Source organism: Cervus elaphus, chromosome 23 (genome assembly GCF_910594005.1).
Source record: "Cervus elaphus chromosome 23, mCerEla1.1, whole genome shotgun sequence".
NCBI classification, from domain to species: Eukaryota; Metazoa; Chordata; class Mammalia; order Artiodactyla; family Cervidae; genus Cervus; species Cervus elaphus.
Genome location: NC_057837.1, coordinates 72,667,939 through 72,684,061, shown reverse-complemented (window position 1 = coordinate 72,684,061; position 16,123 = coordinate 72,667,939). Strand labels below are relative to the sequence as shown.

The window sequence follows — 16,123 nt, the reverse complement described above, 5'->3', positions numbered from 1 at the left end:
TGTCCGACTCTTTGAGACCCCATGGACTGCAGCTTCCCAGGCCCCTCCGTCCTTGGGATTTTCCAGGCAAGAGTACTGGAGTGGGTTGCCATTTCCTTCTCCAGGGGACCTTCTCAACCCAGGGATCAAATCTAGATCTCCTGCATTGCAGGCGGACACTTGACCGTCTGAGCCACCAGGGAAGCCCTGGTGTTTGCATGCTGCAACTAAAAAAAAGAAAAAAGAACCCCGCATGTTGCAAGTAAAAGAGCCCACATGTGGGGCAAACCCTGGTGGTTTAGATCATAAAGATTCCACACACTGCAGCTAAGACCTGGTACAGACAAATAAATAAATATTCAAAACAACCAAACTCCCCAAAGAAATACCTGGATTTTGAAGACTTAGCACAAAAATGAAAATGTAAAGTATCTCATTCATAATTTCTTTATTGATTCCATGTTGAAATTATTTTAATAATATTGGGGTGAAACAAAATGTAGCAGTAAGACTAATGTTACCCCTTTCTTTTTACTGTTTTTAAAAGTTGCCTTAAGAAAAATTTAAAGTCTATTTGTGGCTCACATTACATCTATCAGACAGTCATGGCCTAGAGGACTCAGAAGTCGACCATATGACCTTGAGCAAGTCACCTCACCTCTCAAAGCTTTACATTTCTTATCTGCAAGATTGGAATAATAATAATAGTGCCTATGTCACAAACATTTTTCAGTTTAAAAGATAAGGTCTATAGAATATTGGAACCAAGGTAAGTGCTCAATAAATAAATCATCATTATTAATAACAATATCTGTAAAGTAGGAATCCTTTCTTGTATCCAGGTCCTAATCTTCAGGACCAGGCACACAGTAGGTGTTTAATAAAAGCTTGTGGGTCACACACCTTGACAAAGCTCTTTGGCAGGGTTCTATCTTACCCTTTCCACCATGAATCAGGAATCTGTGGGCAGGTGAGGACACTGAATTTCGGGGGCAAAATGATTTGTTTCAGGCTTCCCTGTTTCAACATGTCCCTGCTGAAATATTGGAATATGTGAGTCCCCATCCCAGGTCCACAAGGTCTAGCTAAGTGCCCTGAGCAAGTGACACTTGTGAAACAGGGAAGAGAAGACCCTGTCGGCAAGAACTTAGATAAGTCACCTGAAGCCCAGCCCCTGGCCCATATTAAGCACTCAACTAAGGAAGCTATTATTACTGCTGTCCTCTACAGGGACCCCCCACCAAATTACCCCTCATCCCCTGGCCTCTGACTTGGTGAGGATGCCTGGGCTGTGGGGGCCCAGTCTCCACACACCCTGCTTCTTCTCTCAACCGAGTCAGGAATAGAAACCACCGCTTCCGGGCTCCCTCCCCGGGCAGCGGCAGCGATCAATAGACCTCAGCCACCGGGGACGAGGAAGGTTGGGCAGAGGCTGCAGGCTGCAGAGACGCAGAGGGGCCGCGGGGCAGAGCGATCCCGCCGGAAAGCGGCTCTCCAGCCTCTGCGCCTTCGGGAACCACACGGCCCGCGGGCGCCCTGGAAAGGCCCCTACAGGTACGGGACCTCCCTTGCGGGGCGGGAAGCGAAGACTAGGTTAGGGGAAGGGGCGTGGGCTGCAAGAATAGGAAGCCAGGCTGCCCCCGGGGTTCCCAGTGCCCGCGGCCCCACTATGAGAACTCCCTCAAGGAGTGAGCAGCGTGGAACTGGCTGAGCTTTGGGGCTGTCCCATCGGCTCATCTGTACAGAAGGAGTCGAAAACCTCCCAGTCAGGGTTAGTGGAGGGATTAAACTCAGTGAAGTGTATCTAGAGCCCAGAGAATTGTCCAGCACATACTAGGTGCTCAAAATTAATATATGGAGCGTCTTGAATCAAAAAGTCTAGCCTCCAGCCTCAACTGTTCCATGGGGTAGCTGAATAATAATTTTCAGCAAATCATTTGATCTTTCTTACTGATATTCAGATTCTTGTCAGAGAAGGTTTGTTAAATTATTCATCCTGTTTCATAGAGCAGGAAAGTGAGTTCTAGAAAAAAGGAAAAAGAATTTGCCCACAGTCATGTGCCTAATGGGTGATGGAACTGGATTAGAAACCCCATCTTTTGAATCCAAGTCCAGTAGAGGCATAGGAGCTGCATCACATATATATTTATTGTGCACGAATTATGTGCCAGGAATGGTGCTGCCCATAAGCAATTCGCCTCATTTAATCCTCCAAACTTGTCATAGAACCTAAGATGTTCCCCAGTTCACAGATGAGAAAACCGAAGCTCAGAGAGGGGCATGATTCTGGTCAAGGTCAACAGTTAGTAAATGGCAGTCGCAGAATTTGAACCCAAGTGTAATGAGGGAAGTGCAATGAACTGACATTTATTGAGCATCTATTGTGTTCCAGGGGCCTCTGCACACATACTCACAATAACTCTTCACCGGAATGTATTATCTCCATTCTGTAGATAAGGGAACTAAAACCCAGAGCTGCAGGAGACTGGCCAGAGGTCACACAAGTGACGGAGGTAAGGACGAAATCCCCACCTACTTAAACACCAGGTCTAGGGTGAGTGACAGGTACTCTGCGTGCTTCCTGTCAGGCACTGGGCCAGCGACTGGATAGGCACTCAGTCCCCGGTCCAGCCTGAGAAGCAGGCATTACTGAAGTAATCTCAGTAATCTGATGAGATTACTGAGGGTCAGGAGGTGAGTCACTAGCCCTTGAATCCAGCAGAGCTTGGAGGCAGTGAGCAGTGGAAGGAGCTAACATTTCCTGAGTATCCACTAAGGCTGATCATGTCCATAACCTACCTTAATCCTCCAGCTTTCGAGAGCAGGTGCTATTGTCTGCATTGTGAATTGTGCATCGTGCCAGAAATAGAAATCTGGAGAAAAGCATCTTCTTCAAGGCTCCAGCTGCATTGGGGTGGTGAGAAGCCCAGGTTTGCCTGACTCTGGGAGACAGTAAAACAGGTGAAAGACTTACTACACCCCTTCTGGAGCCAGGCCTGCTAAAGGCATTAGATCATTTAACATTTTTAAGCACGCTTGGCAATGGTTGACAGAAGCTCTGAAAGGTGACATGACTTGCTTATGGTCACACAAGAGTGCCAAAATTCAGTCAGGTTGAATCTTATGGTTGCTGTGTAGTCACCAAGTTGTATCTGACACTTTGGGACCCTATGGACTATAGCCCGCCAGGCTCCCCTGTCCATGGGATTTTCCAGGCAATCTACTGGAGTGGGTTGCCATGCCCTCCTCCAGGGCATCTTCCTGACCCAGGAATCAAACCCATGTCTCCTGCATTAGCAGGTGGATTCTTTCCTGCTGAGCCCCCACGGAAGCCCTCTGACAGACTCTACAGATGTTTTAAAAAGTCTAAGCCAATGACTCGCAATCCTGACCGTGCATCAGAATCACCCTCCAAACTTGTTGAAACGCACACTGCTGAATCTCCTCCCCTGAGTTTGTGATTCAGCAAGTCCCCAGCAGGCGAAGAATATGCTGCATCTTTGACAAATCCCCAAGTGATGGTGACTCTGCTAGCTCAGGGAACGCACCTTAAGACCTTCTGGTCTAAATTGATTCTCCCAATAACCCTAGATAGTAAGCATTGCTATCCCATTGTGTAAAAGAGGAAACTGAGGTTCAAAGTACTGGCTTGTCCAAGATCCCATAGGAAACCTCTGGTGTGCGAAAATCCAGGTTTGGGCAAGGAGACATACTGTATGGGCAGCCAGCAGGTGCCAGGACATCCTGCCTTCAATAGCTCTCATCATCCAAGGTACAGCTCAGCATTTCCTTTATGTAAATGAAGGAGGCGGACTTGGTGATTTGGCCAAAGACCCCCCCAGTCGGGGAATGAGAGATATTCAAACCCAAGCCTGACTCTTGAGGCCAGAGGGCACCTGACACTGTGCACCTATGGCATACCAGACGCTTGACATGGAGCCTCCAACACGCCTGGCTGGTGGATGGCGCAGGGGGGAATTTAGACCTGGTCTTTGGGGAAGGGGCTAGGCACTAGGGCTTCCCTGATGACTCAGATGGTAAAGCATCTGCCTGCAATGCGGGCGACCTGGGTTCGATCCATGGGTCGGAAAGATCCCCGGGAGAAGAAAATGGCAACCCATTCCAGCACCCTTGCCTGGAAAATCCCATGGACAGAGGAGCCTGGCGGGCTACAGTCCATTGGCTCACAAAGAATCAGACAGGACTGAGCGACCTCACTTTCATTTTGGGGAAGGGAGGTCCGAGGACGCCCCCTTCACCGTGACCCTTTCTGTCCGTAGGCCAGGGCGCCGCAGCCATGGTGAGCGAGTCCCCGGGGCCCGGCGCCCAGGTCCCCTGGCGGCGAAGCGACGAGGCGCTGCGCGTGAACGTGGGCGGCGTGCGGCGGCGGCTGAGCGCGCGCGCCCTGGCGCGCTTCCCGGGCACGCGGCTGGGCCGCCTGCAGGCCGCGGCGTCGGAGGAGCAGGCGCGGCGCCTGTGTGATGACTACGATGCGGCGGCGCGCGAGTTCTACTTCGATCGGCACCCGGGCTTCTTCCTAGGCCTGCTGCACTTCTACCGCACCGGCCACCTGCACGTGCTCGATGAGCTGTGCGTCTTCGCCTTCGGCCAGGAGGCCGACTACTGGGGCCTGGGCGAGAGCGCGCTGGCCACGTGCTGCCGCGCGCGCTACCTGGAGCGGCGGGTGACGCGGCCGCGCGCCTGGGACGAGGACAGCGACACGCCGAGCAGCGTGGACCCGTGCCCCGACGAGATCTCCGACGTGCAGCGCGAGCTGGCGCGCTACGGGGCGGCGCGCTGCGGCCGCCTGCGCCGCCGCCTCTGGCTCACCATGGAGAACCCGGGCTACTCGCTGCCCAGCAAGCTCTTCAGCTGCGTCTCCATCGGCGTGGTGCTCGCCTCCATCGCCGCCATGTGCATCCACAGCCTGCCCGAGTACCAGGCCCGCGAGGCGGCGGCTGCGGTGGCGGCAGTGGCCGCGGGCCGCAGCCCTGAGGGCGTGCGCGACGACCCGGTGCTGCGGCGCCTCGAGTATTTCTGCATCGCCTGGTTCAGCTTCGAAGTGTCGTCGCGCCTGCTGCTAGCGCCCAGCACGCGCAACTTCTTCTGCCACCCGCTCAACCTCATCGACATCGTGTCCGTCCTGCCCTTCTACCTCACGCTGCTGGCCGGTGCGGCGCTCCGAGACCGGGGCGGAGCGGGTGGCGAGGAGCTGGGCGATCTGGGGAAGGTGGTGCAGGTGTTCCGTCTCATGCGCATCTTCCGCGTGCTCAAGTTGGCGCGCCACTCCACCGGTCTGCGCTCGCTGGGCGCAACGCTCAAGGTAGGGGGTGGGGGTTTCAGGGAGGTGGGTGTAACCGTGGGGCGGGTGAGCAGGGGCCCTTCCTGGTCAGCGGTGTTCAGGCTCAGGATACAAGGTGTGCATTTCAACAGGAGGTCTTTCTGTTATCCATTTCCCAGGGCAGAAGGGGAAAATCGAGGCAGAGCTTAACGAAACCAAAAACATACACACACACACACAAAAAAAAACCAAGACAGATTATTTTGGAGCTATCTGTCAAAACATCGTTGTTGTCCAGTCACTAAGTCGTGTCCGACTCTTTGCAAGTCAACCATCATAAAAATACGCAAAGCAGGCTTCTCCCAGTGAGCCTTTGTGCTGGCGTTATCCGAGAACACAGGTATCATAGGTCTCTCTGCCTAGGTTAAGCCTAGCAGTGGGTCCAGAGCTAACACTTACTGAATGCTGCCTCTGTGCCAGTTTCATATCCATTCTCGATTTTATCCTCAGGAACATGCTATTATTTATTCCCTTCCAGTAGATGAAGAAGCTGAGGTTCGAGGGTTGGCTTTTTAAAGCCTGGTTGCAACTTATTGAGCAGCTGCCCTGTGTCAGGCCCTGCACTGGGGGTGAATCCCTGCCCCCCCAAGCTTACCCTCAAGGGGGTGAAATTGACCTGTTTGGAGGAGGGAGGAAATGTGAACAGCTTGGATGAAGGTCTGGAGAGGAATAAGGGTGATGCTGGGAGGGAGACCTGGAGGGAAGGACATGCCCACTGAAGAGGTTGGAGAGGTAAGTGGGGCAGGGTACTGAAGGGCCCTCAATTTTTTTTAATATTTTATTTTAATTAATTTGGCTGCGCCAGGTCTTAGTTGTGGCACACCAGAACTCTTAGTTGGATCATGTGGGATCTAGTTCTCTGACCAGGGATTGACCCCAGGCCCCCTGCACTGGGAACATGGAGTCTAAGCCAGTGGACCACCTGGGAAGTCCCTGGCCCACAGCTTTGGATTTTATTCCACGGGAATAGGGGATCCTGTGAGAGTTTTAAACAGGGTAGGTATTTCTATGACTACTTTGCAGATGTGGGAACTGAGGCTCCAAGAGGTGCCAGGACTTGTCAGAAGTTCCTCAGGGAGTAAGTGGGACAGCCCAGAGAGGAGTTCGGCTGGTCCTGACTCTAGCACCTCGGCTCTTTCTCCTGAAGGTCCATGCAACCCTGTTAAGAATCCCTAAAAGATGCTAAAAGGTCCCTTCCACGCATAGCTTAGGAAAACGTTTTGCATGCTCTTGTGGCAGGGCAGCTAGGATGCTGAATGCAAGCAGGACAGCTGGGCAGGATGCTGGGGCAGGTAGAGGGAATTCATTTGCCAGACTTCCTGAACTCAGCATCTCTCCAGCGCCCCAGAACCCTGCCTCCACCCTGCAGGGAGCCAGGGCCTGATGCTGCTAACTTTTTCAAGGAAGGAGAAGAGTATTGACCAAAGCAGCAGAGTCTGAGACACGGGTGAAAGACTCCTGATGAGGCCCCTGGCCAGCAGCCACTTTCTTATTACCCGGGCATTTGCAAAATCTCTGGCCCTACCGCAGACCTGGGCTTCTCTGATGGCTCAGCAATAATCTGCCTGCCAATGCAGGAGATTTGGGTTTGATCCCTGGGTTGGGAAGATCTCCTGAAGAAGGAAATGGCAACCCACCTGAGTATTCTTGACTGGGAAATCCCATGGACAGAGGAGCCTGGCAGGCTACAGTCCACAGGGTTGCAAAAGAGTCAGACACGACTTGACAACTAAGCAATAACCCCAGAAATACTGAATTGGTCCCCCCTACCTGATTTCTCTCCACCTTACGGGCTTCTGTGGTGGCTCAGATGGTGAAGAATCCACCTGCAATTCTGGAGACCTGGGTTTGATCCCTGGGTTGGGAGGATCCCCTGGAGAAGGGCATGGCAACCCACTCTAGTATTTTTGCTGAGAGAATCCCCATGGACAGCGGAGCCTGGCGGGCTACAGTCCACAGGTCGCAAAGAGTCAGACACATCTGAGCAACTAAGTACATCAGCAGACATGATGTCTCTCCACCTTATAGTTGGGAGGCCCTGTTCCAGACCAGGGGTTCTCAGCCCTGGCACTGGGGACATTTAGGGCCAGATAATTCCTTGTTGGTGGGGCTGTCCTGTGCATTGTAGGGTGTTTAGCAGCATCCCTGGCCTCTACCACTGATGCCAGTACTAGATGTTTCTACCTAGATGCCAATAGCACACCTGCCCCCAAAATGACTCCAGACATTGCTGCATGTCCCGTGGGGGCACAGTCACCGTAGAGAATCAGTGTCATAGGGCTTGGTCTCAGGGGCAGAACAGATATACATACGCACAGGCAAGTGCATTCAATAGGTGGTCCAGGGAACCTATGTATCCTCTCAGCTTCCTTGAGCGGCAGAAAATATTTTTGTCCTTATCAGAACTAGGACAGACCAAAGGACATGAGCCCACCTCTTTGCATTGTGGAATATAAGCTGTGGTTCTCTTGGTTCTGCAACAGTGGAAAAAATTATGAACTTTCCATAACTGGTTGCTGTCACCAGTGGCCCCTGCACTAGAAGAAATAGCCATGGCTTAGCTGGCAGGCACCTTGGACAACAGAAATCAGGCCTGTGTTCAATCCTAGGGCAATCTGCTGGCTATCGTAGTTGAAAGATCTTAGTGTGAAGCAGGGGGACCTGGGTGTTGGCATCAGTTCTGCTTTGCTGGGTGACTTCAGGCCTGCCCCTAGGACTCTCTGAGCCTCAGTTTCCACACCTGCCCAACACAAGGTCTGTAAGCCCAGCCGGCTCTCACGTGGCTTCCTGCATTCTCTTCCAGCACAGCTACCGTGAGGTGGGCATCTTGCTGTTGTATCTGGCCGTGGGGGTGTCCGTGTTCTCCGTCGTGGCCTACACAGCCGAGAAGGATGAGGACGTGGGCTTTGACACCATCCCGGCCTGTTGGTGGTGGGGCACGGTGAGCATGACCACCGTGGGCTATGGGGACGTGGTACCGGTGACGGTGGCTGGCAAGCTGGCAGCCTCGGGCTGCATCCTGGGGGGCATCCTGGTGGTGGCACTCCCCATCACCATCATCTTCAACAAGTTCTCCCACTTCTACCGGCGCCAGAAGGCTCTGGAAGCTGCCGTGCGCAACAGTGACCACCGGGAGTTTGAGGACTTGCTGAGCAGCATCGATGGGGTGTCAGAGGCGTCTCTGGAGACCTCTCGCGAGACCTCCCAGGAGGGCAGGTCTGAAGACCTGGAGGCCCAGGCCTCCAGTGGGCCTCCAAACACTCAGGTTTATTAAAACCAGGGCTCCATGCACCCCCTTCCCACACCCCTGCAGTCAGCTGAAATGGAGCAGAGATTCCTCCCCTGCTTAACTTCTTAGTGAATGACCTCACAGGATCACTCACTCTGGCCTCAGAAATGACACCTGGAGGCTGGGTCCTTTCCTCTAAAGACACAGGGAAGCATAGTGTTATCCTAGACTCTATGAGCCTGCAGAGCAACCCAAAGACCTTTATAAATGAACCTTCAAGCCACCTACAGTACAGGCATGAGCCAAAAAGGGAAAGTCAAAAGGATGCTAACAATTCCTGAACACTTCCTATCTGTTAGCCATGTCACATTGACCCTATGTTAGCAGATGAGAATTATCGACATTTCACAGATGAGGAAACTGAGGCTCAGAGAGGCACAATGACTTGCCTAAATATCACACGGCTAGAAGAGGTGGAGCCAAGGTTGGAATCCCAACTTGTTGATCTGCCAAGGCAAATATTTCTTGCTCTGGTCTTTCTTCTACCCTCACAAAGTTTGCAGGTGGTTTTAGGTGGTTCATGGGCCCCCAGAGTTGGTTCATGGTGTTAGACACTTCTGTTAGAGCTAGGGAAAGGACCAGACAGGGGATTCAGATGTAGAATCCCTGGACCTCATCTGTGGTTCTTTTCCAGGACCTTCCAACAAGAGTTAGCTCTCAAAGAGGAGGTCTGGGAGGAAGGACTAGGAGGCTGCCTCCTCAGTGGATGGGTAAGACTTGCTAAGCAATACTCCTAAGGCTTCCTCCCAGAGCTGGCTTAAGATCCAGAAAATCTGAAGGGGCCCCGGCATGAGGCCTGAAGTCTAGACTCAGCTGTGCTAGGGCTGCTCCTTCTCCACATCTCAGCCCTTGTATCAGATGGTCACAGTCTGTGCCCCAGAGGGAGATGAAAGCCAAATGGTTCAGGGGTGGCATTGATTTAGAGCCAACTCAGCTCTGAAGTACTGATGGCAAGGAGCTACTGTGCCTGGACATCTGTCTCCCCTTCCCAGATCCCCTAGGCTGACCTTGGCAGGTCCCCTCTCCCCGTGACGCAGACCTCCAGCCCTGCCATGGGTCGCCAGCCAGGCAGATTCTTGAGTCTCCTGTCCCTTTTGGCCAGGTCCAGCTCTCTCACCTTTTCTGGGGCCATGTCTCTTATGACCTGCTGAATCCTCTCTCTACATGCTGAGAAAGTTGGGAGGGAAGGGTTCCTGCAGCCCTTTCCACATACTGTGGCTAGGAGAGCCATCACGGGACCATCATGGCTGGACTGTGGCTCTGTCTTTCCCTATGCTGAGCTCCAAGATGGAAGACACTGTCCCACTGAGCCCAGCTTGGTTCGGAACAGGTGTTTTGTCAATGTTGAATGGATTGACCGATTTGTACAGTCCACTGTGTGCTGGGTGCTGAGGAGAAAGAGAAAATAGAGAACTTGTCCTCAAGAAAGAGGGCGGAGATGAGCTCGAAAAGGAGGTTCTGCCTCCCTCCTCCTTGATTTTTGAGGATTTAAAAATGATTTCCTTATAGATTCTTTCCTCACTCATTCAACCAATACCTTTTGGAAGGGGCATAAGCTGGGACTACATGTGTGCCCTGCAGATGTATGTTGTTCGGCCGAACAGTATTTCTAGTGTATTTTTTAATTCAGACATCGTTGGGGCAGGCACGCTGTCTCCAGTTCCCCATAGCAACCCCCACTTCCCACATACCTGCTCATACACATAGGCGCCAATGTGTCAGCCCCACCACTTCTCAGATCTACATCACCCACCTGGCTTTTGAATTATTAACTGCTTACTAGGTTCCAGAGATACAATGGGGAGGAAAATATATATCCCTGTGCTCATGAAACTTACAGACTAGTGGAGGAAGTGGATTTTAATCCAATAATCACATAAATATGTAATAGTTTTATGAAGTAAAGGGAACTGTAAGCCTGTAAGGGAGCAGGGACCATTAACCAAGAAGGTCAGAGAAGACTTTTCTGAGCAAGTGGTCACCCCATCATAAGGATAAATACCAAATCAGGCAGTGAGGCTGCCTGGAAGCATGTTTCAAGCAGAGGGAACAGCATGTGCGAAGGCCTTGGGTCCCATACAGGGCCTAGGACACAGTCAGCCCCCACAGGTGGATGGATTCTGGGTCTCCAGATTGGAGCAGAGACTGGAGCTAAGCCAAGAGGCTGCCTGTGAATTCACCACGCACACACCAGCCCTCCTACACACATAATTCCTAGCCCAGCTCTGCCCAGGTCAGGGCACAGAGACCGGAAGGCTGCATGCACCACCCTTACTGTCTTGCTGGACATACCAAGGAGCCAGATAACTTCCAGCCTTTGAGCCCCTAGAGCGGGTGTGAGGAAAGCTCAGGGAAGAATCGTCTGGCCTGCGTCCATCACAAGGCTACATGTAGTCCTGGCAGAAAAGCAACAGCTTACTCCCACTCCTGTGTATCAGTGAAAACCATGATGCAAATAAAGAGTCTGGGTCCAGGGACCTGTGTCTGCCTGTGTGAAGCTGGCTGGCTGGTGTGCGTTCTGGATGACTGGGGATGGAGGGTGACACGCGGAGTGACTCAGAATCTGCAATCTCTGGTTCCAGTCTTCAGTTAGGCACAGGTTATAAGCGATGGTGGTGCTAGTGGTAAAGAACCTGCCTGCCAGTGCAGGAGACATAAGAGATGCGGGTTCAATCTCTGGGTTGGGAAGATCCCCTGGAGGAGGGCATGGAGACCCACTCCAGTATTCTTGCCTGGAGAATCCCCATAGACAGAGGAGTCTGGCAGGTCACAGTCCATAGGGTTGCAAACAGTCAGGACTGAATTGACTTAGCACATAAGAGATAGGAACAGGAATCCAGCTGATTACTTAGTCAAAAAGCATAATTCGTTAGAGTAAATAATTGAAATGATGAACAACAGTTACAATAAGAGTTCTTTGTTTGCAAGCAAGAGAAACTGACTTCTTTAAAATGATACTTAATTTATTGGAAGGTATATTAGTTTCTGGTGGCTTCAAATTTTCTACAAATTTGATGAAACAAACTTGAAACAACAGAAATTTACTCTCTCGCAGTTCTGGGAGCCAGAAATCCAAAATCAGAGTGTGAGCAGAGCCACATTCCCTCCAGATGCTCCAGGGTGAACCCCAGTCCTAGCCTCTTCTAGCTTGTGGGGGCTGCCAGCATCCCTTGGCTTGTGGCTGCATCACTCCAGTTTCTGCCTCTGTCATCACATTGCCTTCTCCTCTGTGTGTCAGATCTCCCAAAAACTCTTGTTCATAAGGAGACTTGTGATGGCATTTAGGGCCCACTAAGAGAATCCAAGATAATCTCATCTCAAGATCATTAACTTCACCACATCTGCAAAAAGACCCTTTGTCCAAATGAGGTAACATTTACAGGTTCCAGGGATTAGGATGTGAGCATATCTCTGGGACCACCATTCAGCCCACAACAGGAAGGTATTGGTGAAGTTCACAGGGGGCGTCTCAGGTGGTCCAGTGGTTAAGAATCTGCCTTTCAATGCAGGGGATGCAGGTTTGATGCCTAGTTGGGGAACTAAGATCCCATATACTTTGGAGCAACTAAGCCCTCTTGCCACAATTACTGAGCCCGTGCACTCTTACTGCTCTGAAGGAGAAGTGGTGTACCTCGATGAAGACTCACACAGCCAAAATCAAATAAAAAGTTTAAAAATGAGTGAAGTTCACCCAATCAAAGGAAAAGCTGGCCAGGCCTCAGGAAACATAGGAATGAGGGGAGCTCTAGGGACCTCAGTGGCAGGACCCATGAACCTTCTACTGAGGACACTGCCATTCAAATGATCCACGTCCAATCTCCTTCCTTCCCTGTATCCTTCTCCTTGTATCCTTCTCTCCAATCCCAGGAGAGAGGTGGATTTGTTTAGCTTGAGTCATATGCCTCTCCCTTGATGGGGTGGAGAGCAGGGTACCTGGATAAACAGCTACAACAGATCACTTAGGGTGGAAGAAGGGTAGTTACACAAAGAAAATCCGCATGGTGTCAGCAAAATAAAGGGGAGGAATGTTAATAGGTGACAATTGCAGGTATAATTACATTCCAACCCCTGACCGCCCACCACATCATAGGCTCACACCTTCTTCCCAATTCGCACAATTTTATAAATGTTTCTAACATGAGGAAACCATCTTGTATATAATTAAAAATATCCTTTTGTTCTCCAGGCCCTATTAATATGACTTAATCAACGCAGTGGATAAGTTTGATGTGTGGAACAAGGATGATCAGGGAATCAAAGTCTTCCTGCTGCAGAGCTGGAGAATTAAGGTCTCCCTGTGAGTTGGAAAACTGTTATCCTTTCCAGCAAACAGTAAAGTGCTTCCTGTGGTTTCAATTTCTTCAAATAGTGAAACCCTTAGATGTATATTAGCTCCAGGGACTGTAATTAGGAGCGTGTTTCTAACACAGAAGCTAAAATGGGAATTGCCACTTGATTAATGTCATTTTCTAAGACTCTTCTCATTTTGCACCAAACTGGAAAATAACAGTTTTGTTGTTTGTTTTGTTTTAAAATTCTATTTAATTTTATTATCTAATCCTTTAAAAAAAATTTATGTGGCTATGCTGGGTCTTAGTTGCAGTATGTGGGATCTAGTTCTTTGACCAAGAATCAAACCCGGGCCCCCTGCGTTGGGAGCAAGGAATCTTAAACGCTGGGCCACCAGGGAAGTCCCCTAATGGTGTTTTGATAGGAGTCATCACCCTGCAGGAGTTTTGGTAGAAGCACTAATCTTTCAGCCTCCCTAAAGATATGGCATCTCTGTTGAGTTCTCTATTTTGAAACAGTTAATTGAATTCTATTGGCCTTTTGTATTATAATGGCCTCCATGGGTCTGGAGCCAATGTAGGGATCTTTTCCAACTATCACTCTGAAACTGAAGATACAGGATAGCTTTGGGATCCCACTAGACCTCCAGTGATAGGGACCAAGGTCAAAACATGGTTTTTCACATGACTGGTGGACCTACAGTGGTCCTCTGGGTCCCTGAAAATTGGTAGTAGCTCATCCAAAGTCCCCTAGAAGATTTGGGTCTTACCCTTTCTTCCACACCCAGTTACCCTGGAAAATGGCCACAAGTCCTCCTGCAAGAGAAATGTTCACATTCCACTCATGCCAGAGTCCTTCCTCCAGGTTAGTTGTGTATACTTCATTCCATCAATAAAAGAACTCAAGCCTGGGTGTTGGGTGGTGGTTTGTAACTATCACAGTGGCTTAAGTCAGGGCCTCATTCACAGTCTCTTATTTCAGATCAGAAAACAAAGACCCAGGGAGGTCCACAGTCATACTTGAGTTTGTTTGTGTGGAGATGAGCTTTTTAGCTCAAATAAGGACCAAGCAGGGTGTTCATGGGCTTTCCTGGTGGCTCAGATGGTAAAGAATCTGCCTGCAATGCAGCAGACCCAGGTTTGATCCCTGGGTTGGGAAGATCCCCTGGAGAAGAGAAATGGCTACCCACTCCATTATTCCTGCCTGGAGGATCTCATGGACAGAAGAGCCTGGTGGGCTACAGTCCATGGGGTGTTGGACCCAACTGAGCGACGAACACACACAGTCACACACTGTGTTCATACTGGGAAGTGGAGGTGGAAGGGAAGCTGGTTGACTCATAAGGTACTTTTTGAGGCTCTCAAGAGTAAAGATCATCCCTGGGGGCTCAGATGGTAAAGCATCTGCCTACAATGTGGGAGACCTGGTTCAATCCCTAGGTCAGGAAGATCCCCTGGAGAAGGAAATGGCAAACCATTCCAGTACTCTTGCCTGGAAAATCCCATGGAACAGAGGAGCCTGGTAGGCTACAGTCAATGGGGTTGCAAAGAGTCTGACACGACTGAGCGACTTCACTTCTTATGGACTAATAATAACCACCCTTCATGTATCTGGCACACTACAGTTAAAGTGATTTCACGTCCTTTATCTCATACCCTTCTCACAATAACCCTGCAAGGAAGCAGCAACAGTAATAAAATAGTGTAATCATTATTGGGCAGATTCAGGAAACTAGTCATAGTCAAAAAGTACTGAATAAAAAAGAGAAGTGAATCAGGGATTCAAGCTCGGGCTTCCTAATACTGTCGTGTTCTCACCTGGCATCACGTCCCACTGTCATCACTTTCTCTGCCAAACTTAACTCCCCAGGGATCGCTGAAGGAAGTGACTTTGAAATGTGGGTCCTGTTATGAATTGCTTCTTTCCTCCGGGTTCTGGGCACTGTGCTTAGGTGCTGGCTGGGATGGTCCTTGATGACTACCAGCCCTCTTATTTCAGGCCAACCAAGTCCTGTGCCTGAGTGTAGAAAGAATTTTCCAGAAAGTTTTAATAAGCTGAGAAGCTAACCTCATATGGCAGGAGCCTTTGAGATGAAAGGGACAGTGTCTTTCAGAATCATGACTGCTAGAAATGAGGAGTAGGACAAGGACAGATGTTGACTGGTGCTCTTGTTCCAAAGGAATAGGTTCAGAACCTTCAGGAAATCCATGCATTGAGGAGGGACTGGGCACAGCTTGCTCTTGGAGTCAGATCTGGTTCGGATATTGGCCCTGCCACTTACCAGCTGCATGACCTTGGATGGGACCTGTTGGGTCTCCAAGAAGCCCATCTCAGGGTCAACCTCCAACCAGGTTGGTAGCCAAACCCCAGTTCTTCCTCCCTTCTTGGATTGGTAAAGCTCTTTCAGTTACGAGTGACAGAAACCCAACAAGGTGTCCTAAGTATGGGGGTTCCAGAGGTTCTGCTGAGGTCACCAGCTTCTCTCTCCCTGTTCTGCTTTCCTGTGTTGGCTTGTTCTCAGGTGGGAAGGTGTGAAAATTATCTGTATGTGATGGGAGACTATGAGCTTTGCCTTGTGGCTCAGAGGAAAGAATATGGGCTCTGAGGCCAGAGAGCCTTGGGCTTGAATCTCTTTTACTAGGAGCTGTGTGACCTTAGTTGGATTTCTTTGCCTCTCTGAGCCTGTTCTTCACTTGTCTTGATCTAATAAACTCCTACAACTCAGAGTATTAATATCAAGTTCAAGTGAGATAATACATGTGAAAATGCCTGGTACTGTAATATTATATATTAACCCTGAAAATATACATAGGAAAGAGCGCTCGGCAACCCCTTTCAGAGCTCGTGTTCTCCTTAGTAAAGCAACTCTGCACAGAGGGCACAGGAAAGGAAGTAGCTGCGTGTCCAGAGATCACAAGTCAGGCTCATTCTTCTACTTGAGGCCCCAGCTGGGGTCTCAGAATGAACAGTGGGGTCAAGAAACCCGAATTTGAGTTCAGACTCAATGTGGCCAAATCTGGGGCCTCAATTACATCATTCATCAAAGCAGGATGCTGGCTGAGACAAATGCTGAGGGATAAAGAGTAGCTACCCTGTACGTGTGCACAGGGCTGGGTGGTGACCCTCTGATGGCCTCCATCTTATCAGGAATAAACACCCAGGCCCCATCCCATAGACCACAGGGCCCTGCATGCCCTTGTCTCACCCCTCTGACCTCACTGCCA

The 16,123-nt window shown here is 50.3% G+C and overlaps 1 protein-coding gene across 2 annotated transcripts; it reads left to right on the top strand.

Annotated features, from left to right (window-relative positions):
- The first annotated feature begins 1,395 nt into the window (after nt 1–1,395).
- KCNS1 (potassium voltage-gated channel modifier subfamily S member 1) lies at nt 1,396–11,086 on the top strand. 2 transcript variants are annotated; one of them, XM_043884428.1, is made up of 4 exons: nt 1,396–1,533; nt 2,372–2,492; nt 4,260–5,302; nt 8,124–11,086. In XM_043884428.1, exons 2-4 carry the CDS (start codon nt 2,411–2,413, stop codon nt 8,592–8,594), a joined length of 1,596 nt encoding a protein of 531 aa, XP_043740363.1. In that variant the 5' UTR covers nt 1,396–1,533; nt 2,372–2,410; the 3' UTR covers nt 8,595–11,086. The 2 variants fall into 2 exon arrangements, with proteins under 2 accessions (XP_043740363.1, XP_043740364.1); XM_043884429.1 differs by having other exon boundaries at nt 1,445–1,533; nt 2,433–2,492.
- Nucleotides 11,087–16,123: the final 5,037 nt, after the last annotated feature.

Coding starts and splice junctions, on each gene's coding strand:
- KCNS1 (XM_043884428.1), top strand. CDS start 2,411: ATGTATTATCTCCATTCTGTAGATAAGGGAACTAAAACCCAGAGCTGC. Junction 2,493..4,259: donor AGGTCACACAAGTGACGGAG/GTAAGGACGAAA, acceptor TTCTGTCCGTAG/GCCAGGGCGCCGCAGCCATG. Junction 5,303..8,123: donor CGCTGGGCGCAACGCTCAAG/GTAGGGGGTGGG, acceptor ATTCTCTTCCAG/CACAGCTACCGTGAGGTGGG.